The following is a 26,353-nucleotide window of genomic DNA, read 5'->3' as shown; positions in this document are numbered from 1 at the left end:
GCAGTGTGATTTTTTTTAATATTGTTGTATCAAAATTAAGCATTTGAAACACCTCTCTCTACTACAATTCCTGTCTTTTACCCTCAGAGGTGACATAGTTGCCACCTTTTGGAGGTCCCTTTCCTAGCCACCATCACAATAAGGTGCCTTGGGCAGGCTCCTGTACTTTTAAGTGCTGAGGCTGTCTGTAATCGTGAAGTTGGCCCTTCTCTGCTAAAAATAATCAATCCTACACAGGCATGCCCTGGGATTTGTCTGCTATAAGGGAAGCTGAGCCAATGTTAAGGCCCCCGTACACGGGGCGATTTGTATCCGATCCGATCTCGCATACGATTCCCTTGAAAATTATTCCCTTGACATTCTGTATGATTTGTATTTAGAAATGGTGCGATTCCACAAATGACCATACGATCCGATGTATCCTAAACGATTGTAAATCGTTTACGATCAATCCTATGCAGCAAATACACACACGATGCATCTGTTGGAATGTCAAAAGGGGAGGGCTTATCTAAGGGGTATAAAAGGCAGCATCCATTTTAGGTCTGTGCACGCTCTGCTCAGTGACTAGTGAGGTTTTATACCCTGCTGAATGCTGTACCCAGGTGGTCAAACATGTCGGGTGGTTTGTTTAAAGCTTGTCTGACCTCAAACAGTAGTTCATCTGTTTGTTCCTGGTTTCTCCGCTGGTATCTCCGGCATTTAGGTGCAGGTTGTGGTGTTTCTGGCTGGCTTTGGGCGGCAATTTGCGGGCTGACCACTAAATCCAGGTTAGGTGTTGAAGGCTGTTGGAGGTAAGATATAATTATATAATGAACATGTTTTTCAAAGGTTTAATTAAAAAAAAATGTTAATTCTAAATTTAAATGGTGGAGGAGTGGCAGACCATTGCTGAGGAGTGTGAACGGAGATGGAACTTCCCAAACTGCGGTGTAGCAATAGACGGCAAACATGTCCGGATTATCCCACCTGCCCACAGCAGGTCCTTTTATTATAACTATAAAGGATTTAACAGAATAGTGCTCATGGCGGTGGTTAACGCCAATTATGAATTTATTTTTGTAGATGTGGGCAAAAATGGCCGTGCTTCGGATGGGGGTTCTTTTAAGCAAACACTCTTCTATGAGAGACTTCGCTCCAACCGCCTGAATTTACCCTCTGTAACTGAAACAAAGCACGGCTTAAACTATGTTTTTGTGGCCGATGAGGCGTTTGCTCTACATGAGCATTTGCTGAAGCCGTATGCACAACGAGGGCAAACAAAAGAGAAGAACATTTTTAATTACAGACTATCCAGGACTCACCGAATAGTGGAGAACACATTCGGGATTCTATGCAACCGGTTCCGGGTGTTCCATACCTCTGTTAATTTACGTATGGACAAAATCGATTCAGTTGTTTTGGCCTACTGTGTCTTCCATAATTTCCTACGGAAAAAGAGTTCTACCCAGAGGACATCAGACACAGCAGTGCTGGACGACCCAGACCAACCAGAGGAAACAGTCCCAATGCTCTCTGTGGCCCCACCTTCACTCGCTTCAACAACAGGATATGCGAGAGATAAAGAGGTGAGGGAGCAATATCTGGCCTACTTCAACGGAGTGGGGGCAGTACCGTGGCAGGAGGACAGTGGGCCTGATTCAGAGCCGGATGCTATTTGCGCTCGCTCGTTCAGAAAAAGGGGCCGGCTATTTAAATTGAGCTCTCGCTCTTTGCGGTCTGTTGATGCCTCTATGTCTGAGCGAGCGAACGAAACATGCGCTCGCTATTTTGTAAAGACGCCCCCTGGCCGCTCGCATCCTACGTCATCTCCACTATTTATTTGATTAATCGAGTACATCGAAAGGTATCTGAACTGCTCGCAGTGCTTGTGGTAGGATTTTCCTACCGCAATCATGTGAGCAGTTCAGGCTAAGAGACAACCAAGTGACGTGGTCGATGACGCTGCTTTGTTAATTATGCACACCCTTAAAACACCCTTTTTGACCGTTTGGCACGCCTGTGTTCGAATCTCCACTCCCCGTTTTCAAGCACCTTCCCCTGTTACCACCCACAAACGCCTCATCCTGTCACTCAAATTAGCAGGCACTCGCTATTTGGCGAGCGCTGGGGAGGGGGGTGGCCGGACAAACGGAGGCGTTCCTGAAGGAACGCCTGCCATTTGTAGGTGGCCCTACTGACATCAGCAGTGATGTCAGTAGGTAGCTTCCTGCTCTGTTAGAGCAGGAAGCTACCTGGGGCTTGCGGGAGACGAGACCCGACCCCAAGGGCCTCGTCGCAAGCCCCGATGGTGCCCATCACCTGGTCACTCGCTAAAGCTGTGGGTGGTCACCCACAACTTAGCGAGCGGCCAGGAGGCTGGATTTTAAAGAAGAAGTGGCCGACCTCATTTAGAGTGAGCGCTCGCATTTTGCGAGCGGCTCTGAATGAGGTCCACAGTGCGGAGATTTTGTATTTTATTTTGAACACACACCACTGTGACATCATCAACAGGATGAAAGGTCTTGCTAAATGAAATTAGCTCCTGGATTGCCGCATTGCACTTGATTTTGTTGCGGTAGTGTTGACTTTTTACTCGCCACAAACACTCGTGGCCATGGAACATTTCAATGAACCCCGTCACAAACTGTCTCTCTCTGGCACTTGTCATTCCTGTTGGGGAAATATATTGAAAAAGTAAAAAATTTTTTAGGTTTTAAAGTTGAACATTTGTAAATAATTATTTTTTAACAGTTATTACCGTTTGACACAATAAATGCTGTTTGTTTATTTGGTGTGTAATATTTTGCTGAAACTGTGAATTTAAGCTTGGGTATGCATTGGTGGGTCAGGAGTTAAAACACATTGGGGGCCAGGAGTATGGATTGGTGGCACAGGCGTTAAAACACATTGGGGGGCCAGAGGTATGCATTGGTGGTGCAGGGGCTAAAACACATTGGGGGGGTTCAAAGGTATGCATTGGTGGTGCAGGGGTTAAAACACATTGGGGGGGCCAGGGGTATGCATTGATGGGTCAGGGGTTAAAACACATTGGGGGGCCAGGGGTATGCTTTGGTGGGTCAGGAGTTAATACACTTTGGGGTGCCAGGGGTAAACATTGGTGGCACAGGGGTTAAAACTCATTGGTGGTCCAGGGGTATGCATTGGTGGCGCAGGGGTTAAATACACGTTGGTGCGGCAGGGCTATGCATTGGTGGGTCAGGGTGTACAGGCGATGATCACTTTTTAAAGGCACACTGTGCTTAATAGACGATGCTGCTTCTCTTCACTTCTCCCGTCGTCTGCCACAAAATGGAGGAGGGGAGTGTCCAGGGACATCGTACATCGTAGATCGCATCGTACTGTAGCAAAAGTGCGTACGACGTGTGTCAAATCATACACAATGGGTCGCAACCTTTCTGCAAAACCATCTGATCTACGATGCAGATCCACGATGCCGGGGACATGCATCGCATTGTAATTGTGTGTGAAAACACTAATTTTCACATGATTGGTCGCTACGATCAGTCGAAAATGGCCAGATCGTGTGAAAAATCGCCCCGTATATGGGGGCCTTTACACATAGGCAATATATAGGCTGTAAAATGTCCACCTGTTAGAGACTCATTGAATACCCTAGCAATCATTAAAAGCCCTGCAATCCGCAGTGCTTCCATTTTGTATTGTTTTATGTGTAGAAGAGATATTTTTTCACAGCACCCCAATTTAATAAAATCAAGCCCCACACATATTGATTTGGTTACTTACCATAATTCCAAGTGGCAGGCTTCTATAAAATCATGCAATCCCAAACTGGCTTCCTTCCGTTGACAACATATGAGGAAGGGGAAACCACTGTTACAGTATGTCTTGGAGTGTATAAGTGGTGGCAGCTCTAGCACATGGACTGATTACTGTAATAATTTGTTTATTACTAATTCTAAGGCTAAAGAAAAAGACAAGCATTTGTGTTGTAGTTACACTAAACTTTGACTGGCCCCACAACAAAGATTCTCTAATTCTCTAATTACATCATTCAGAAAATTTAGTGACAAATAACATCATTAATGGTGTCACTGATGATATCTTGCTTGACATCTTGCTACTCTTTTTTTAATCTATATCATATATGTTCCTGTTAGTTACATTTCCTGTAAATATTAGAGATGTGCGCAGATCTCTCTCTCTCTCCCTCTCTCTCCACACTTCAAGAAATACTGGACTTACTTGAAAATATGTGATTATATTCAACAATCCATTATCACCAATGTTTCAGTGGGGGTACTCCCACTTTCCTCAGGATGCTTGCTATAAGGTATGGAAACAAACACACTGAGGAAAGTGGGCGTGTCCCTACTGAAACATTGGTGATGTATAATGGGCTGATTGTTGAAGATAACCTCAGTTTTTCAAGCAAGTCTCTAAGTGCCTATTTAGTTTATTCTATGAAGCATATAATTGCAGAGGTGTCACTACTTCATGACTAGGCCACCAGGGCATTTTATTTTACTGGCTTGAGTGCCGGATTATATACCTACAATGTATATATAAGTATATACAATATATATATACAGTCAGGTGCATAAATATTGGGACATTGACAGAATTTCCATATTTTGGCCTCTGTTCACCACCACAATGGCTTTGAAATGAAACAAACAGGATGTGCTTTAACTGCAGACTTTCAGATTTCATTTGAGGGTAATTACATCCAAATCAGGTGAACGGTGTAGGAATTACAACAGTTTCTATATGTGCCTCTCACTTTTTAATGGGCCAAAAGTAATGGGACTATCAACTGAAAAGCTATTTCATGGACAGGTGTGGGCTATTCCCTCGTTATTTCATTATCAATTAAGCAGGTAAAAAGTCTGGAGTTGATTCTAGGTGTGACATTTGCATTTGGAATCAGTTGCTGTCGACTCTCAATATGAGATTCAAAGAGCTGTCACTATCAGTGTAGCAAGCCATCATTAGGCTGAAAATGGAGGCGTTCACATGGGAACGCCTCCATTTTGGTAGCCACTCCCCCGGCCCGCCCACCAAAGGGGGCGTGCTGTCACTCAACATCGACAGCACGCCCCCTTTGGTATGAGACCCGGAGCGACGGAATGCCCGTCGCTATCCGGGTCTCGCGAATGCGCACGACGGAGCCGGCTCCGTCGTGCGCATGCCCTCTGGGCCACAATCGACCCGGTTGTGAGCGCTCAGCGCTTGCGACCGGGTCTGAATCAGGCCCTCAGTGTTGTTTGTTTTACCTTGACAAAAGGGCACCTTAGCCCTGAAACGTTGGTGACAATATATCATTCACTTTCAAGACCTCCAGTGCCGCTTTCCATTTTTTCCATTGTCTCTATATTTATATATAGATATATGTGTATATATATATATACAGGTTGAGTCTCCCATATCCAAATATTCCGAAATACGGAATATTCTGAAATACGGAATATTTTTAGCATGACCGAGATAGTGAAACTTTTGATTTTTGATGGTTCGATGTACAAAAACTTTATTAAGGCATACAATTATTAAAAATAAAGTATAAAATGACCTAAAGGCTGTGTGTATAAGGTATATATGAAAAGGGGGGTGCACCGGCCACTTTTCGTGTTTTGTGTTTTGGTTTTGGATCTGGATCTTTCTTCGAGTTTTGGATCTGGATTGGTTTTGCCAAAACCACCCTTCCGTGTTTTGGGTTCTGGGTTTTGTGTTTTGGATCTGTATTTTTTTTTTAAAAAGCATAAAAACAGCTAAAATCACAGATTGTGTTGATTTTTCTGCTCCTATGTTATTATTAACCTCAAAAACCTTAATTTCCACTCATTTCTAGTCTATTCTGAACACCTCACACCTCACAATAGTGTTTTTATGTCCAAAAGGTTGCACCGCGGTAGCTGGATGACTATGCTAAGCGACACGAGTGGGCGGCACAAACACGTGGTCCATCTAGGAGTGACACTGCAGTGGCAGACAGGATGGCAGTTTGAAAAACTAGGCCCCAAACTGTACATAATGCAAAGAAAAAAATGAGGTGCAAGATGGAATTGTCCTTGGGCCCTCCCACCCACCCTTATGTTGTATAAACAGGACATGCACACTTTAACAAAGCAATCATTTCAGCGCCAGGGTCTGCCACATGACTGTAGCTGAAATAATTGGTTCGTTTGGGCCCCCACAAAACAAGCTGGCAATTAATCTGTCCCTGCACAAACTGGCTCTACGGAGGCAAGATGTCGTCCTCATCCTCCTCATCCACCGATTCCTCACCCTCTTCAGTGTTATGTACATCCTCATCCTCACAGAGTATTAACTCGTCCCCACTGGAATCCACCACCACAGGTCCCTCTGTACGTTCTGGAGGCTGGTCTCCCTGGAAGAGTTGATAATTCATTTTGATGAACATCATCTTCTCCACATTTTGTGGAAGCAACCTCCTACGCCTTTCGCTGACAAGGTTCCCGGCTGCACTAAACACTCTTTCGGAGTACACACTGGAGGGGGGGCAACTCAGGTAAAATAGAACCAGTTTGTACAGGGGCCTCCAAATTGCCTCTTTTTCCTGCCAGTACAGGTACGGACTGTCTGACATACCTACTTGGATGCTGTCACCGATGTAATCCTCCACCATTCTGTCAATGGTGACAGTATCATATGTAGTGACAGTAGACATGTCAGAAATTGTTGCCAGGTCCTTCAGTCCGGACCAGATGTCCAAACTTAGTCCTGCCTGCCCTGCATTACCACCAGCGGGTTGCTTAGGATAGCTAAGTTTTTTCCTGGCAGCCCCAGTTGCGGGAGAAAATGAAGAAGGAGCTGTTGACGTGTCACGTTCCGCTTCAGCTGACAGTGTGTTCACCAGCAGGTCTTTGCACCTCTGCAGGCTTATGTCGGCCGGAAAGAGAGACACCACATAGGCTTTAAACCTAGGATCGAGCACGGTGGCCAAAATGTAGTGGTCTGATTTCAACAGATTGACCACCCAGGAATCCTGGCAAAGTGAATGAAGGGCTTCATCCACAAGTCCCACATGCCGAGCGGAATCGCTCCATCTTAGCTCCTCCTTCACTTTCTCCAGCTGCTTCTGCAAAAGCCTGATGAGGGGAATGACCTGACTCAAGCTGGCAGTGTCTGAACTGACTTCACGTGTGGCACGTTCGAAGGGCTGGAGAACCTTGCACAACACGGAAATCATTCTCCACTGTGCTTGAGTCAGGTGCATACCCCCTCCTTTGCCTATGTCATAGGTGGATATATAGGCTTGTATGGCCTTTTGCTGCTCCTCCATCCTCTGAAGCATATAGAGGGTTGAGTTCCACCACGTCACAACCTCTTGCTTCAGGTGATGGCGGGGCAGGTTCAAGAGTGTTTGCTGGCGCTCCAGTCTTTGGCACGCAGTCGCTGAATGGCAAAAGTGGCCAGAAATTTTTTGGGCCACCCAAAGCGTCTCCTGCACGCCCCTGTCGCTTTTCGGAAAATTCTGCACCACCAAGTTTATTGTGTGAGCAAAACATGGGACGTGCTGGAATTTGCCCAGATGTAATGCCCGCACAATATTGGTGGCATTGTCAGATATCACAAATCCCCAGGAGAGTCTAAGTGGGGTAAGCCACTAGGCGATGATTTCCCTCAGTTTCTCTAAGAGGTTGTCGGCGGTGTGCCTCTTACTGAAACCGGTGATACACAGCGTAGCCTGCCTTGGAACGAGCTGGCATTTCTGAGATGCTGCTACTGGTGACGCTGCTGCTGTTGCTGCGTAAGGTGATACATCTACCCAGTGGGCTGTCACAGTCATATAGTCCTTAGTCTGCCCTGTTCCACTTGTCCACATGTCCGTGGTTAAGTGGACATTGGGTACAACGGCATTTTTCAGGACACTGAGGACACTTTTTCTGACGTTTCTGTACAGTCTCGGTATCGCCTGCCTAGTGAAGTGGAATCTAGACGGGATTTGGAACCGGGGACACACTACCTCCATCAATTGTCTAAATCCCACTGCACTAATGGCGGATACTGGACGCACGTCTAACACCAACATAGCAGTCAAGGCCTCAGTTATACGTTTTGCTTCAGGATGACTGCTGTCGTACTTCATCCTCCTCGCTAAGAACTGTTGGAGGGTCAATTGTTTAGTAAAAGTAGTTCCTACTTCCTCTCTGGGATGATGAACGACTCCCAGCAGCAGCAACAGCAGCAGTGGCAGCAGGAGGCGTAGCAATGCAGGATCCTCCGGAGGAATCCCGGATAGGAGAGTCAGTCATGCCAGTGACATGGCCTACAGGACTACTTCCGATCCTGACTAAGGAGGAAATTGACGAGGAGGGAGTTGACAGTGTGGTTTGCAGGCGCTTGGATACAACAGGACAACGGGGTTTAGGTGTCCCTGGACTGCTTACGGTCTTAGCCAAAGTTTCTGAACTTGACAGTAACTTATTATGAACACGCTGCAGGTGCCGTATAAGGGAGGATGTTCCTAGGAGGTTAACGTCCCTACCCCTACTTATTCAACCTTTACATATGGTACATATGGCAAGACAGTTGTTGTCCGGATTTGGATAGAAATATTGCCAGACCAAAGAGGTGGAATGTTTGGTCTTCTGCCCAGGCATGACCGTGATGGGCTTTTTCATCCCATGGACAACAACTGTCTCCCCTGGAGCCTGATTTAATCAAACCACATCACCATCAGAATCCTCCTTGCCAACTTCCTCCTCAGCGCCAGCTACACCAGTATCCTCATCCTGTTGTACTTCAACAGTGACATCTTCAATTTGCATATCAGCAAGTGGACTGTGGGTGCTCCTTTCAGCACTTGCAGGGGGCGTGCAAATGGTGGAAAGAGCCACCTCTTCCCGTCCAGTGCTGGGTAGGTCAGGCATCGCAACCACCACCACACTTGGAGTCTCCTTGGGGATTTGTGATATCTTCTTAGAACGCACAGTTCTTCGCTGTGCTTTTGCCAGCTTAACTCTTTTGATTTTTTTAGTGGGAGGAGGGCTTCCATCGTCATGTGAAGCTGAACCACTAGTCATGAACATACTAGGGATCGACCTTAGCCGTTCCTTGCCACTCCGTGTCGTAAATGGCATATTGGCAAGTTTACGTTTCTCTTCAGATGATTTAAATGTTTTTTTCAAGGTCATTTTCCTGAACTTTGTCATTTGGGATTGTATGTGCCCTCTACTATGACATTGGGCATCGGCCTTGGCAGATGACGTTGATGGCATGTTATCGTCTATGTCATGACTAGTGGCAGCAGCTTCAGCACTAGGAGGAAGTGGTTCTTGATCTTTCTCTATTTTATTTTTATCGGAGAAAGTTTGGTCCTCCATTTATGTTATATCGATTTGATATATACTTGCGGCTAAACACAGAAAATATTTTTTTATTTTTGCTGGAGAGTAGTGCACTTTGTGGGTTACACCACCCTTTAAGAAATGAGCCAGCCGGCTCTTTACTTATGGGACACAGGCGCACGCTTGGCGCTGTTCCTTTGTTGATGCACGTGCAGCTACTGCGCACACAATTCACAAACATAGAAAATATTTTTTTATTTGGTTTGGAGTGTACTTTGGGGGTTACAGCACCCTTTAACAGTCAAGCCAGCCGGCCCTTTACTTATGACACAGGCGCACGCTTGGCACTACTTTGTTGATGCACGTGCGGCTACTGCGCACACAATTCACAAACACAGAAAATATTTTGTTATTTGGTTTGGAGTGTACTTTGGGGGTTATAGCACCCTTTAACGGTCAAGCCAGCCGGCCCTTTACTTATGACACAGGCGCACGCTTGGCACTACTTTGTTGATGCACGTGCGACTACTGCGCACACAATTCACAAACACAGAAAATATTTTGTTATTTGGTTTGGAGTGTACTTTGGGGGTTACAGCACCCTTTAACAGTCAAGCCAGCCGGCCCTTTACTTATGACACAGGCGCACGCTTGGCACTACTTTGTTGATGCACGTGCGGCTACTGCGCACACAATTCACAAACACAGAAAATATTTTGTTATTTGGTTTGGAGTGTACTTTGGGGGTTACAGCACCCTTTAACGGTCAAGCCAGCCGGCCCTTTACTTATGACACAGGTGCACGCTTGGCACTACTTTGTTGATGCACGTGCGGCAACTGCGCACACAATTCACAAACACAGAAAATATATATTTTTTTGGTTTGGAGTGTACTTTGGGGGTTACAGCACCCTTTAACGGTCAAGCCAGCCGGCCCTTTACTTATGACACAGGCGCACACTTGGCACTACTATGTTGATGCACGTGCGGCTACTGCGCACACAATTCACAAACACACAAAAAATATTATTTATTTAGCACTTGGGTGGAGCACCCCTGATGGACAGAGCACCCCTTGGACAACACTACAGCACCCCTTTAGGACTGGGACACTGCACAGGACTTTGGAGTGGACACTATGGAGAACTGACTGCACAACACAGTCCAGCCAGCCCCTATGGACTTTGAAGTAGTGGACACAGCCCCTATTAACAACAGCAGCACAGCACAACACAGCCAGCCCCTATGGACTTTGAAGTAGTGGACAACAGCAGCACAGTGCAGCACAGCACAGCACAACACTACTCTGCACTACACTACACTACACAGCCCAGCCAGCCCTAACTCCCACCCTCCCTCTTCACTGTCCACAGCCGAGTGAGAAAATGGCGCCGACGCGGGTACTTTATATAGGATCCAAAACCCGCGAGACTCGGAAGGCGGGATGATAACGTTTTGCCTCGATTTCAGATCCGAGTCAGGCGGGAAAAGTCGAGCCTGACTCGGATCTGGGGGGGCTCGGGGGGGTTCGGATTTCAGAAATCCGAACCCGCTCACCCCTAATATATATATATATATATATTGTGACACAGTTAGGTTAGGGGGTCCCTCTCCTTGGTAGAGGACTCCTTCCTTACACACACACACAGCAGCAGGGAAGCAGCACACCAGTCTGGATGCAAGTACAAGCTGGTCGGCACCAGTCTTTATTGTACAATGTCAGAAACATAAAGAAAACCTAAATATAAATCCTAGCCCTGTCGGGGCACTAACTTCACAGTTAGTTCCCTCACTACCAGAACCTGGCAGGGCCTAATGCCCTCGCCAGCAACAAAAGCACAGCACAACACTCACGGTTAGGTTTCCAAGTGTCTCTGAGCAAACTCCCTGACTACTCTCCCAGGTGAGACAATCAGCCCTAAACAAACTAGGCTTATATTGGCCACTCTCAGGTGGAAAACTAACAATCCTGTTACCAGGCTGCGAGAACCAAAACCTGGAGTGGCCGTGGGTGGAGCCCTCCCTCTCCTCTCACCCACAACCCCCAGGTCCCAAACCGGCTTTTCAAAAAGCCGAAACTCAAGCCTGCTACACTGCAGACTTTCTCCTGGGGGTTTAAAACACAAAAGACAGGAATCTGGGACAAATGTACCTGCCACAGACCACTTTACCAGTGATCCTATATATATATATATATATGTGTGAAGCAGGACAAGCATCATGGTAATTACACAGAAAAATAAAGTTTGTGCTGCAGGACCTGTTTATCACTTCTCATTCCCTTGTTATGTGGTTTCTGTTTGGCACACAGTGGGTCTGACAGAAGAGCATGTAGATGCGGCTGCGTCTTTATGCTAATGCCGCAACCGATTCTGTTCCTAATGAACTGCCCACTAGCAGTAGCACTAATCCGCCTATGTGTGTATGTAGATGTACATTGGTTGCACCTTTGAAGCTTGCACCAGCCCTATGCATGCCTCCTGTATCAGTGCTATTGCATCTTTAGACGCAGACGCTGTTAGAGACATGCCCGCGTTTGCCTAACCACCCCCTTGTTACTTCCCAGAAACACCATTGAAATCCTTGGCTCTTGCTCTCTTCGTCTTTTTTTTCCCGACGACCTGGACGCATGCGCAGTACTTGCCAACTGCGCGGATATCAGCATTGCGTGTAACCTCTATATCAGGCCCAATATCCCTAAGCTGCACTCATATGTCTTTCCAACCAACTGTCTTTTCTTATACATCCCAGAGGGAGGTGACTATTTGGGTTCCTTGAGTCATGTAACTAGACACTTTTGCAACATAAGACCACCATATGTATAAGCAGCCTGATGTCTATTGTTGCACCAGACCAGTGGGAGAAAGAGACAGACAGATTTTTATTCTTGTTGCTGGGGGGATACTTATGACTGAGGGGTCTATTTACTAAGCAGTGTTAGGAGACAGAGTGAAAAGTGATAAGGTGCCAGCCAATCAGCTCCTAACTGCCATCTCACAGGCTGTGTTTGAAAAATGACAGTTGGGAGCGGATTGGCTGGCACCTTATCACTTTTCACTCTGTCTCCTACTGCTTAGTAACTAGACCCCTGAATAATAAAGAGATAATTTGTATACCTGCCATAATGATCAATGTTATCTGAGACACAGGGCCTGATTCAGACCCGCTCGTGTTTTGGAGGCAGGCAGGGGGGTTGGCTGGGCAAACGGAAGCGTTCCTGCAGGAACGCCTGCCGTTTGTGGGCGGCCCTACTTACATCACTCGTGATGTCAGTAGGTGGACTTCCTGTTCTATTAGAGCTGGAAGCTCATTGGGGCTTGCGGCCACTACCCTACCACAAGGGTCTCGTCGCAAGCCCGATAGTCGTGATGGTCTTGACCATTGCGACCATCACTTGGCCACTCGCATAAGCTGTGGGTGGTCACCCACAGCTATGTGAGCGGCCAGGAGGCCGTCTTTAAAAAAAAAAAGGGACGCCCTGATTCAGAGCGAGCGTTCTCAAAGAGCGTCCAGCTCTGAATCAGGCCCACAGTTCCCTGCTCCTGCTCTTGCCACTAATTTCTCAGCTGAATTTTTCTGGACTGAAATAATTCATGCTAAAGAAGAATTTTCATATGTGTTAGTTTTTTTTAATAACATCGGGCTAGCTTAATTAAATGGGGGATGAAGTGTTGTCAGTTTTCAATAGCAAAGTAGAAACAAGTAACTTATTACTAACTTAGGGCCTGATTCAGAGCCGGACGCAATTAGCGCTCGCTCGTCCAGAAAATAGGGGTGGCTATTCAAATGAACCGTTCGCTCTTTGCAGTCTGTTCACGCCTCTATGTCTGAACGAGCGAACCAAACTTGCGGTCGTTTTTTGGAAAAATACGCCCCCTGGCCGCTCGCATCCTACGTCAAGTCCGCTATTTATTAGATTAATCGAGTACATCGACCAGCGTATGAACTGCTCGCTATTCTTGTGGTTGGTTTTTGCTACCACAAATTTGCGAGCAGTTCTGGCTATAAAATAACCCAGTGACGTGGTCAGTGACGCTGCTATATTAATTATGCACACCCATAAAACGCCCGTTTTGACCTTTAAGCACGCCTGCTTTCTGATCTTCACTCCCCGTTTTCAAGCACCTTCCCCTGTTACCACCCACATACGCCTCTTTCTGTCACTCAAATTTTCAGGCATTCGCTATTTAGCGAACAAACGATTTTCGCCCGCACTGACTGGTTCGCGCATGCGTATTACGATCCGTACGCATGCGCAGTTGGGCAAACATCACTCAGAGCGAATGAGCGGCCGCTTACGAGCGGCTCTGAATCAGGCCCTTAGTTATAACCTTACCAAACAATTGCGACTTCCAAGCTTCTGGCCGAATGTAGGCTCATACCAGTGTATCAGGTGCTTCAACCAGGTAATGGGGGGGTGATGTACTAAGCCTTGGGAAGAAATAAAGTGGATAGAGATAAAGTACCAATCAATCAGCTCCTGTCAGTTTACAAAATGACATTTAGGAGCTGATTGGTTGGTACTTTATCGCTCTCCAAAAGCTTAGTACCTCTACCCATAGGTGGTTACTAAATTATATGGAATGGGATAAAGAATTTTGTTAATTATTGTAAATAATAAATTTATTGTAGGACCTCATTTATCAAAATGTTTTAGAAGTAAATGGACCAGGTATACGTGTCCAACGTGTGATGTTCCAGCTGCTGTGGAACTACAAATATCAGCATGCCCTGCCACAGTTTTGCTGTTAGGGCATGCTAAAACTGTGGCAGGGCATGCTGGGATATGTCATTCCACAGCATTCGCCTGCCCCTGAAAATGAATGTGAGCGGGTTCGGTTTTACTCGGATTTACTCGGATCTTTTTATTGGCTATCGCCTATCATGTGTTTTGGATAGCCAATATAATCAATCCGAATTTGCGGTAAAGTGGCGATAAGAACAGAGTAAATCCGAGTAAAACCAAGCCTGCACATCCCTAATTTATAGTGCAAATTACTAATTGATGTACAGCTTTTGATGAAGTGTGTAATGAACCATACTGTATGTCGACTGAGTGCAGAGCAGGAAACCGAGATTATCATATGACATGTAGCTAAAATAATTGTATTTAAATGATTGTAGGAAAAGCTTTTTCTGTGTTGTGATTTATTATCTCTTGTTTGAACTATCCAGAACACATGCAAGAGCCAGGAAAAAGTGCTTTTACTGTGGCCAAAATACTAAACTGTATGTCTGGAGTATCCAAGGATTAAGGGGAGACTCTGTGATATTTTATGAAGGATTTCTGGTTAGTTTAGCTGTGAATAGTTCAGGATGTTTGAGATACTTGAGAAAAACAAAGCTATGAATTTTGATATGTCCTACAGTTATTGTGCTAAATACGGCGCAATGGGCCTCATTTAGAGGTGGGCGCTAATTCCGTCGCTATTGCAACTTTGGCCTGTATTCAATTAGCAGCGAAAAGTCGTAATCCGCAAAAAAGTATCGCCAATTGCGACTTTTCGCCAGGCGGAAACTTATCTCCGTATTCAGTTGCAAACACTTTTCACGTAGGCGAAAACGCAATGCAATGTAATAGGCGAATAAGATTCGCCTCTGAATAGGTGGAGAAAAAAATGCAAAATGGCTATTTTGGGGTGCAAAGGTGGGGAAACCAATCAGCACCCTTGGGACAGCCCCCCAAAGGATAACTGCGTCAAAAAAAACCTAATAAAAAGTGAGGAACACCCCAAAAAAGCACTTTGAAAATGGGGGCGAAAAAGTGCAAAGTGGGGGTACTTAAAAAGAAGCGAAATAGACTTTTGGGGGGTCTGCAAGTATGGGTGAGGTGTTTTTTTGATTGCAGGTGCTTGCTTCAGGTGTGTTTTTTACGATTGTTAAAACTTTACTTTAGCGACTTTAAACCCTGCTTGCACCCATTTTCAAGTTCCCCAAATTTGACAGGACTACTTATTTTCACCAAAAAATACTGCTTAATGCTATTCTTCACCACTTGTGCAAAGACGCTAATTAGAAGATATTAACACACCTTAATTACCCCAAATACAGATCTGCCCAGCTATTTTGTTGCTCATGGCGTGGCGTGAGTCGCGCCATGGACTTGTGGCGTGGCGTGCAGGCCTCTGAGTCACGCCATGGACTTGTGGAATACCGTGGTATTCTTCAACGAAGGGTATGCTACGGCATGTAATACAGTGCTTAACCGCTGGGTGGCGAGTGCTCCACTTTGTAATTGCATGTAATATAGTGCTTAACCGCTGGGTGGCGAGTGCTCCACTGTACTGAATGCCTTGTACTGAATGCCATACTGTTAAACTTACTGTACACTAAATTTGATGGATATCACATTCACAGCATTTGCATGTACGCACAACCCATACTGTATTTTTAATGTCACATAATATACATATACAGTATATAGTACTGTACCGTACGTAACATCTTATAACAGGATGCAAATCACTACAGATACTGTATTGTACATACGGTACGGTGCAGTAACTGAATAGTAGAGAAGTTGCCCGAGTTGTGGTCACGGTATATCCGATACTGTAGATTAATGAGATGCACGCACAGCTTTCACTGATATGGGATGCATTACAGTATGACAATTTTTTTTTTTTATTAAAAAACAGCAGTGGGAGGAGTGCACAAGGATGAGGCCACTCTCTGTGGTTCACTGTAGCTGTCGTGTGGGCTAGTGATTAGGTGATCACTTTGGTATAATTATGGTCCCGGGTTCGATCCCTGGAAAAGAATATACCGTACCGTATATTTTTTTTTATTGTCACTGTCTGCTCTGGACACTACAGTGAAACTACTTTAGTAGTGTTGTACTGTACTGTAATACTGTAGTGTTGTTGGTTAAAAGGCTGATTAAAAGTAAGACATTACAAACAGATTGTGTGTTTCAATAGTGCAAAACTTTCGTCAATGTCTGCGCTGTGGTGGCTGTCTGCTTCGAGGGGTTGCAATGGGATTTCATGCGCATGCCCAGTGGAGGGTTTACAATGGGATCTGTAGTGCCAAGAGAGGGCTCTGTATTTCAATGAATAGTGATTTCATACTGTAACTGCAGAAACTGCTAGTGAATCTACTGTCTAGAATGTGAGACAGGGCTCTGCATCACAAACTGTGCGCCCAAAACGCAAAACGCAAACATGTGACAACGCATATGCGGTCTCAGCCTTGTGCACTATGGCTACGTCCCTTGGACTGTGTCTGAGAGTGGTTTCCGTCTGTGAGAGAGCGCTCTGTGTTCAAAGCTGACTGTGCATTTGAAGCGCAAAATAGCGTTGCATCGCAAACTTATGACATTGGTGATGCTGCTCCAACCTTGCACACTAAGTACGGTAGTAGTGGGATCTGTATGAAAGAGAGCTCTCTGTATTACACGGTTGGCGCTATGGTGGCTGTCAGCCATCTGCGATGGATTAGAAATGGAGGGGGGTACAATGGGATCTGTGGCGCCAAGCCATACGCCATGTAGCGCTATGCTATCACTGAGCATGTGCAGTTGGCTGTATTACTGCAGTCGGTACAGTATTGTATGCTGTTGCATTTCCATCTCTGGCGGGCACATGCCCAGTAGGAGGGTTGCGATGGGATTCCTGGCGCATGCCCAGTGGGACCGAGAGTCATACACAGTGCGCATCAGGTCCCTTCCCCTAAAGCAAGCAAGAGCCTCACCTTACCATAATAATCCATTTACTGTAAGCAGTCAGCTCTACCCTAGTGTCCTGAAAAATGCTACGAATTGTCACCATTGCCAAGGACACCATCCCCCGTCTGCTAGGACAACTAGTGTGCCGCTATGCAAACACAGTATGATTTCAACCGCACAGTCAGTGGATAATACAGAGCTTAATGATTTCAAACTGGATTAGACATTCTTCTACCGCTTTTTTATACCGTACATTCCTGATTCCATGTGGAAAACGCTGTAATACTGTATGGTGTACCGAATCACCGCTTCTGTCAAACAATCATCGGGCGGTAATACAGAACATACCGTACGGTACATTGGAAATCACACGCATGCGCTATGTAGTTTAGGAAAAGTGACACCTGTTGGGCAAAATGTTGTATTACACATAATGAAATCACACGCATGCGCTATGTAGTTTAGGAAAAGTGACACCTGGTGGGCAAAATGTTGTATTACAATTTACACGTAATGACTTTTTTCACTAATAAACTTTCTTTGTGGCGCGACTCATGGTGTGGTGTGTGGCGCGCCATGCGTGGCGTGAGAGATAGTGCTGTGATGCCACGTTATAGCTGGGCACATCAGTAGCTTTATTTGGGCTTTTTGAGGGGCATGTACATTGATCCGCAATGTTAGTGCATCTTTTAGGGGGTATTCTGTCAGCACTTTTCGCCTGTTTTGCATTCACCGTGTTGCATTTTCGCATCTTTTGGAACTGAATACGGCGAATCGTGGGGATGCGCGCGATAAGTTTCCATGGCTACGCGATGTAGGTGAAAAGTCCGGCATGCGAAAAAGTATCGCAGGTGCGAAACTAATTGGCCCTTTGTATGCAGTGGTCTTGCAGAATATGCCGCAGCTGGCGGGATTTGTACAGAGACATCCATCTCTGATCCACTGCTTGCATACAAAGAAGCACCATCAGTCACACCAGTGATCCTCTGAGCAGCCCTATGGTTTGTAATGTTGGAAGTCAGCCGTCGGAGCCATTGTTGTAATGCGCACACAGACGAAGTCGCAGGCTGAGACACACCCCCAAAATGATCTAGATCCCAGATGGAAGAACATTCAAATGTACACAGACAAAATTAAGGATTCACACACTAATGATTACAAAGTAGGAATAGGTTTATTTTAGGGGTCAAATTCAATGCATTCGTTGAGTCCATCAGGACCGAGGGTTCCCAATTTATGTATCCAATAATTCTCCCTAATACATAGCTTCCTATATCTATCCCCTCCTCTTAGTGTGGGTTTAACCCATTCTATCCCCAAAACGAAAAGTGTGCATGGATATTTTTTATGTTGTTATAAAAAGAGTCCGTGCATGGCGTATCCTTTCAGGATATTCCGCCTATGCTCAAGAAATCTCACCTATAAACTACGGGTGGTCCTACCTACGTACATATAATTGCAGTTACAAGTGATTACATATATGATGTAAGATATGTTGCAATTAATAAATAATTGAATCTCAAAGGATTCATCACCCAGAGATGACAGAAAAGATTGTACTTTATTCCTAATGAAGGAGCAAGTGATGCAGAATAAAGAGCTACATTTGTAGCAGCCTTTGGTGCAGCGGCATGCATGACTTGCCACTGCGCCATACTTAGTGCAAAAAATATATATTCTAATAGACATATATGTGCCTACTACTTGGCTTGCATGAACCGCATTTGCTTTTGCACGATTTTAGCAAACTTTGTCCATGTAAGAACGTCCCTTCCTACCCAAGTTCCGCCTATCTGGAGTTTTGTTACATGCAAAATGTAAAGTTACTAAGAATCGTGTTGGTACGAGATTGTAATCAGGGGAGTTCTTGCGCCATTTTTACAAACAATGAATTTTCTAAGAAAAAAATGGGGGTATTTTCTGTATGAGGTGAACACGGCTGATTCAGAAGTTAAAATGCTCCAGTAAATACAGCTAGAAATGAATATACCATCATCTGAACATGGCAGTCGTTTCCATAGACAGGAATACAACACAGGAATTTACCAAAAATCATGATTATAATCACGGGTGTAATGAAAGCAAACACGTTGTAAAAATAGAACTTTCAAATAGACCCCCTCCTGAGCAACGTTTCTAGTAGAAGCATACACAGATCAGTGTGATCCGTGTATGTTTCTTCCTTCAATTATAAAAGAAAAGGTTAATTAAAAAAAAAATTGTGGGGTTACCCCTCCTCAAAGCATAACCAGCCAGGGATCCTAAGCCAGTCCTGTTTCTAAAAAATACTAGGGGGATCCTGGTTTTAAAAATAGGGGGAAAAATGGCGTGGGGTTCCCCCTATTTTTAAAACCAACACTATCAGGATTTTAACTACTGCCGGGATGCCGCTGCCAGGATTTGAACTGCCAGCCACATCATACTAATCCGTAGATATATATGTGTTAACACATACTTTCCTCCCCCAGTAAATGACGGAGACTGGGTTGATTCTATCATTTGCCGGGCTGCCAGCCAATCAGAGATTGCGCTTGAGTAAGCGGCTGCTGATTGGCTGAGAACAGCATGGCTATCAATCAACAGCTATGAGGATCACAGCCAATCAGGGGCCTCTTACTCTAGAGCGGCCGCTGATTGACAGCCATGCGTTTCTCAGCCAATCAGCGGCTGCTTAATCAAGCGAAGCATCTGATTGGCCGGCGGCCCGTCAAATGACAGAAACCACCCAGTCTTCGTCCTTTACTAGGGTAGAGATGTATGTGTTAACACATATTTTTACATGTCCAAGGGGTCCGCACTAATAATTTTTTTATTTTGCCAAGTCTTGGAGAGTCTATTGGACAAGGGGACCAAGCTACGCCAGGAGATAAGTAAGTATTGTAATTTTTTTTTAGGAAAACCGTAGCAATTCTACTGGAGAATGGGACTGATCACCTGGCAGAAGGTAAGTATGTGTGAGTATGTTTTGTATGTAATAAAACTGTACTTTCAACGGTGTGTGTGTGTACTGTGTTTTTAAAAAAAAAAATTTTACAGCGGGGGCACCAGTGCCGGATGCTTGCTAGCACTTCTAGTTTCACAAGTGCCAACATGCAGGCATCCTGGCACCTGCAGTTCTACTGTAAAAAACAATAGTATAATTCTAATTTTCACACTATTACCCCTTCACCCACCGGCCAGGGGTGCAGGGAAGAGCCATGGGCTTCAGCCTAAGCCTGGGATGCTCAGGAGAGGGGGGACTCCTTTATTGGGGGAGTCTCCAACTCCCCTGAGATCCCCAGCTTAGGCTGACTAGCTTGGGTTGCTAGTGCTTTGGTTGGGGTGACCCGGTGAAAGAGCCCCCTGGCTGTGGCATTACACCCTGGCCTGGTCTGAGTCTGGTCCTGGTTTTAAAAATAGGGGAAACCCCATGCCATTTTCCCCCTATGCTTAAAACCAGGACAGGCTCACAGAGCCCAGTGTTGGTCCATAAAATACGGGGGAACCCTACACTTCCCCCACCCGTATTTTTAGAATCAAGTCTTGCTCAGGAACCCAGAGCTGGTTATGCTTTTTGGGGAGGGGGTAACCCCAGGGGTGCCGAGAGGGGGGGGGACCGGGTACAATTCATCCAGGCCCGGGTTTCCAGAGGGGCCCGGTGGGGGCCCAGGTCCGGTGCCGCCCCCCCTCCCTTCCTCCCTCCCTCTGCAGCAGCGTGCTGGGATGCAGTGGGAGGTTGCTCGCAGCCACAGCAATCTTCTATGCCTGAGGGGGGGAGCGATCACACTGATCGTGCCCCCACCCCCCCCGTGGCTTTGTGCTGGGCTGAGAGGCTCACAGCGCCCCCTCTCCTGCGCGTAGCGGCGCTACAAAAGTAGCGGGCGTGGCTATGCCTCCCGTGATTAGGCCACGCCCCCTCCTTTACCGGGGCCGGGCGGCGCTCTCTATGCCCCTGGGTAACCCACCCCATTTGAAAAAAAAAAACCCTTTCTTTAATTTAGGACAAACTAGCAGCCTGCACGTATCTCACTGATATCTTCAGGCTGCTTGTTCGGGAGTGTTAGGCTAGTGGAACACGGGGAGGAAACACGGGTAGGAATGATCAGATACACCATCGGAAAACATGATCCTGACAAACAGGAGCTTAGTAAATTCCCAAATTTCTTTTAGAAAAAAAAACATATCTGAACGTTCCTACCCGTGTTTAGTCTCGGACAAACACGGGAAAAACAGGAATCTTAGTAAATTTACCCCATAATGTACATGCAGTCATTGTCAGAGCATGTGTAGAAGAGAGAAAACTAGCCCAGTACTCCCTCTGCATCAGCACCAAAATGCCAAAACTAACATGAGCTACTCCAATCACAAGTAAATGATCCTAGTGCTTTCAAATCAGAGTTCATCACCATGTTCTCTTATCAGCCTTACAAGCCTGTTTGTTCAGGTACACTTGTATACAGCTTTTACTGTATATAATTACTAAATGAACAGATTATTACAGTGTATCCCTGTTTATTATACTCTATTTCAGCACATGCAGATGGAAATAATTGAATGTGTTCTAGCTGAAGGATGAATAAACGATCTGCTGAATTGTTTTGTTTTTTTCCCATCCCCCTTCATCTCCTTTATAATAAAGCTGCTATTTTACATAATAAATATATGATTTATTTTTATCATTTACATATGCCTTGTTTTTTTTTTACATTGCTTTGATGAATAGACGATATGTGTGTTAGAAATACGAGCACCGGAAAGGGTCGGAGTGGATACACTTTATCCATCTATCTTTCAGCTATAATGTGTGCTTCTATATTTCCATAAATTACACAGCTGTTAAACAGCATTTACAGAATAACATGATGCTATGCTCACAGTAATACTTTGGATGGTTCATGTAAATACAATACAGAGGCTTTAGGTTCAAGCTGCTTGAATGCTACAAAGGCTTCTCTGATTGGTGGCTGCACTGATTGTACAGTAACAATGGAAGCAAAGGGTTATTTACTAACACTGTACAGAGCTGCAATTCTGCACTAAAACCTTAACGACCAATTATACACTTGATTTAATTGTCTAACTTGCACTAGACAGATAAAAGATAATTGGTTGTTATGGTTTTTGCACAGACCAGCACCTTTGAGCAATGTTAGGGGTCTATGTACTAAGCCTTGGAGAGAGATAAAGTGGATGGAGATAAAGTACCAGCCACTTAGCTTATGCTTGCTGACATTCTGGCAAGCCCCTCTGGGTGGAGGCAGCTCAGCATGGGGGGCACGGCCAGGGATATTACCTGGCATTAGGGGTGGAGTGGGGGCATGGCCACGCCCCCACTACACAATGCCGAGATTACTGGGAATGCTGGGAGGCTTGCCTACCTTTCTTTAGAGTCTTGTAATGCTCAAGAATAGACAACAAGCTGTGTTACAGTTCAACGTTTCAGTCTTGCAGCCTTTATCAAGAACATGTATTCTTGAAAATGGTCGTGAGACCGAAACGTTAAATTCTGACACAGCTTGTCAACTATTCTTGAATATTACAAGACCTTGGAGTGCTGCCTATATCCCATTATACATTGGAGTACTGGTTACTATGGAAGGCACCTGGGCAGGGGCTTGGTGAGTCTGACTGACCAGCCTTTGTTACGCAGCGTACCTGGAGCCTTGGAACAAAATTTACATATCATACATAATTGTATATGAGCATCTGTGCCTAATTTGGCACTGCCAAGGCTAACCTTGTAAAAGCCACAGGGAACCGCACTTTGTTGTCCTGCTGTGTGTCTGATGCCTCCTCTACAAATTGTGAATACTACATATATATGTTTATATCTATGGACTAACTTGAGGAGAACTATCCCTGTCTTGATACTGCAGGACCCCGGGGTATAGCAGCTCCAAATCAGGCACAAATGCTCATATACAATTATACCTGTCTGATATGTAAATTATCATACACCTTTGTTTTATTTTTATATTGTATTGTTCAATTGGGATACTCAATAAAAAATACTCAATTTAAAAAAACAATTATCATACATGATACACCTCTAGACCCGATAGAATCATATTCATATATTCTATTTAAGTGTGATTGCACGTGTATATATATATAATATATATTAGGGATGAGCGGGTTCGGATTTCAGAAATCCGAACCCCCCCCCCAAGACCCCCCGATCCGAGCCGGGAACAGAGTCCGGCTCGGGTTTTCCCGCCTGACTCAGAACTGAAAATCGAGGCAAAACATCATCATCCCGCCTTCTGGATATCGCGGGTTTTTTTGATTCTATAAAAGGTCCCCGCGTAGGCGCCATTTCTCACTCCAGCTGTGGACAGTAAAGAGGGAGAGTGGGAGTTAGGACTGGCTGGACTGTGTTGTATTGTGCTGCTGTTGTCCACAGGGGCTGGCTGGGCTGTGTTGTGCAGTCAGTTGTCCATTTGGAGTTGTCACTCCAAAAGTCTATAGGGGCTGGCTGGGCTGTGTTGTGCAGTGTCCCATAAAGGTTGTAGTCCTAAAGGGGTGCTGTAATGTTGTCCAGGGGGTGATCTGTCCATCAGGGGTGCTCCACCCAAGTGCAAAAAAAACATTTATTTCACACCTCACAATATTGTTTTTAGGCCGAAAGGTTGCACCGAGGTAGCTGGATGACTATGCTAAGTGACACAAGTGGGCGGAACAAACACGTGGCCCATCTAGGAGTGACACTGCAGTGGCAGACAGGATGGCAGTTTGAAAACCTAGGCCCCAAACAGTACATAATGCAAAGAAAAAGAAGAGGTGCAAGATGGAATTGTCCTTGGGCCCTCCAACCATCCTTGTGTTGTTTAAACAGGATATGCACACTTTAACAAACCAATCATTTCAGCGCCAGGGTCTGCCACACGACTGTGGCTGAAATGATTGGTTAGTTTGGGCCCCCTCAAAACAAGCTGGCAATTAATCTGTCCCTGCACAAACTGGCTTTACAGAGGCAAGATGTCATCCTCATCCTGCTCATCCACCGATTCCTCACCCTCTTCAGTGTTGTGTACATCCTCATCCTCACAGAGTATTCATTTGTCCCCACTGGAATCCACCACCACAGGTCCCTCTGTACTTTCTGGAGGTTGGTCTCCCTGGAAGAAGTGATAATTAATTTTGATGAACATCATCTTCTCCACATTTTGTGGAAGCAACCTCCTTCGCCTTTCACTGACAAGGTTCCCGGCTGCACTAAACACTCTTTCGGAGTACACACTTGAGGGGGGGGCAACTTATGTAAAATAGAGCCAGTTTGTACAGGGGCCTCCAAATTGCCTCTTGTTCCTGCCAGTACAGGTACGGACTGTCTGACATGCCTACTTGGATGCTGTCACCGATGTAATCCTCCACCATTCTGTCAATGGTGACAGTATCACATGCAGTGACAGTAGACATGTCAGAAATTGTTGCCAGGCCCTTCAGTCCGGACCAGATGTCCAAACTTGGACTTGTCTGCCCTGCATCACCGCCAGCGGGTTGCTTAGGATACCTAAGTTGTTTCCTGTCAGCCCCAGTTGCGGGAGAAAATGAAGAAGGAGCTGTTGACGTGTCACGTTCCACTTCAGCTGATAGTGTTTTCACCAGAAAGTCTGTGCACCTCTGCAGGCTTGTGTCCGCCGGAAAGAGAGACACCACATAAGCTTTAAACCTAGGATCGAGCACGGTGGCCAAAATGTAGTGGTCTGATTTCAACAGATTGACCACCCTTGAATCCTGGCAAAGCAAATGAAGGGCTTCATCAACAAGTCCCACATACTGAGTGGAATCGCTCCGTCTTAGCTCCTCCTTCATTTTCTCCAACTGCTTCTGCAAAAGCCTGATGAGGGGAATGACCTGACTCAAGCTGGCAGTGTCTGAACAGACTTCACGTGTGGCAAGTTTGAAGGGTTGGAGAACCTTGTACAGCATGGAAATCATTCTCCACTGCGCTTGAGTCAGGTGCATGCCCCCTCCTTTGCCTATGTCATAGGTGGATGTATAGGCTTGAATGGCCTTTTGCTGCCCCTCCATCCTCTGAAGCATATAGAGCAGGGGTTCTCAAACTTTTTTGCTCTGGGACCCCGTCTAACAATAAAAATTATTACAGGACCCCAGCAAGTTACTGCAGAATGACTGCCACACATGCGTGGCCAGCAGACCGCTCATACACAGTAGCACTATGGAGACGCAGTAGACTATGGAAACTGAAGTGAGGTATCTGCTAATGCAGGGGCAGAACTATGGGAGACAATGGAGGTGCCTCCTCTATTGCCCACAATATAATCACCCCACTTAAGGCTATTCTATATTAGTGTTTTTGTGCATAAGTGATAGATAGATAGATAGATAGATAGATAGATAGATAGATAGATAGATAGATAGATAGATAGATAGATAGATAGATAGATATGCACCACATTTATTTTCCCTTTTGTTTTAGGGGGGCACAAAAATAATAACTTGCCTCCTGGCATCTGGCATGAACTTACGCCACTGCGCTAATGCGATCATTAAATTTAGACATTGCAGGGACGAGCTGCTTTCGAAGCCCCTGTCCCTGCAAGGTGAGGCAGAGAGTGACTGGGGAGACAGTGGGTGACTTGGGAGGCGCACTGTGATGTAGGAGGCAATGGATAACAGGAAGAACCTGTGGGTGACAGGGAGAAACAGTGGGTGATGGTGGCAGAGGGTGGCATGAAAAGGCAGAGGTTGACTGGGGAGGCAATAGGTGACATAGGAGGCAGTGGGTAATAGGGAGAAGCAGTGGGTGACAGGGGGTAGGCAGAGGGTGTCGGGTGACGGAGAGGCAGTGGGTGGCAGGGAGAAGCAAAGGATGGCAGTGGGTGAGGGGGAGGCAGTGGGTGGCAGCAAGAAGCAGTGGGTGACAGGGGGGGAAGTGGGTGAAAGAGAGAAGCAGTGGGTGGCAAGTAGCAGCATAGGGTGTCAGGAAAGACAGTGGGTGACTGGGAAGGCAAAGGGTGACATAGGAGGCAGTGGGTAACAGGGAGAATGAGTGGCTCACATAGGGGGGCAGAGGGTGACAGGGAAAGACAGAGGGTGGCAAGGGGTGACTGGAAGACAGGGAGAGACACAGGGTGATAGGGGGAGGCAGATCATGGCATGGGAAGGCAGAGAGTGACTGGTGAGGCAATACTTGACATACGAGGCAGTGAGTAATAGGGAGAAGCAGTGGGTGACGGGGAGGCAGAGGGTGACGGAGAGGCAGTGGGTGGCAGGGAGAAGCAGAGGATGGCAGTGGGTGACAGGAGGTGGCAGTGGGTGGCAAGGAGCAGCAAAGGGTGGCAGGGAAGACTGTGTGTGACTGGGGAGGTAGTGGGAGGCTAAGGGTGACATAGGACACAGTGAGTAACAGGGAGAACCAGTGGGTGACAGGGGGAGGTAGTAGATGAGAAAGACAGAGGGTGCAGTG

The 26,353-nt window shown here is 45.9% G+C and overlaps 1 protein-coding gene across 1 annotated transcript in view; it reads left to right on the top strand.

Annotated features, from left to right (window-relative positions):
* The first annotated feature begins 1,025 nt into the window (after positions 1-1,025).
* LOC148453676 (uncharacterized) overlaps positions 1,026-26,353 on the top strand; it is a 46,667-nt gene continuing 21,339 nt past the window's right edge. Inside the window, exon 1 of the mRNA XM_088461918.1 lies at positions 1,026-1,629. Within this exon, the coding sequence (XP_088318044.1) occupies positions 1,026-1,629 (604 nt within the window). The remainder of the gene's footprint in view (positions 1,630-26,353) is intronic.

The sequence above is a fragment of the Taudactylus pleione genome, unplaced genomic scaffold (genome assembly GCF_031769625.1).
Source record: "Taudactylus pleione unplaced genomic scaffold, aTauple2 ptg001123l, whole genome shotgun sequence".
Taxonomy (NCBI): Eukaryota; Metazoa; Chordata; class Amphibia; order Anura; family Myobatrachidae; genus Taudactylus; species Taudactylus pleione.
Note: the sequence above shows the minus strand (reverse complement) of the source record. Positions and strands in the feature narration are given on the sequence as shown.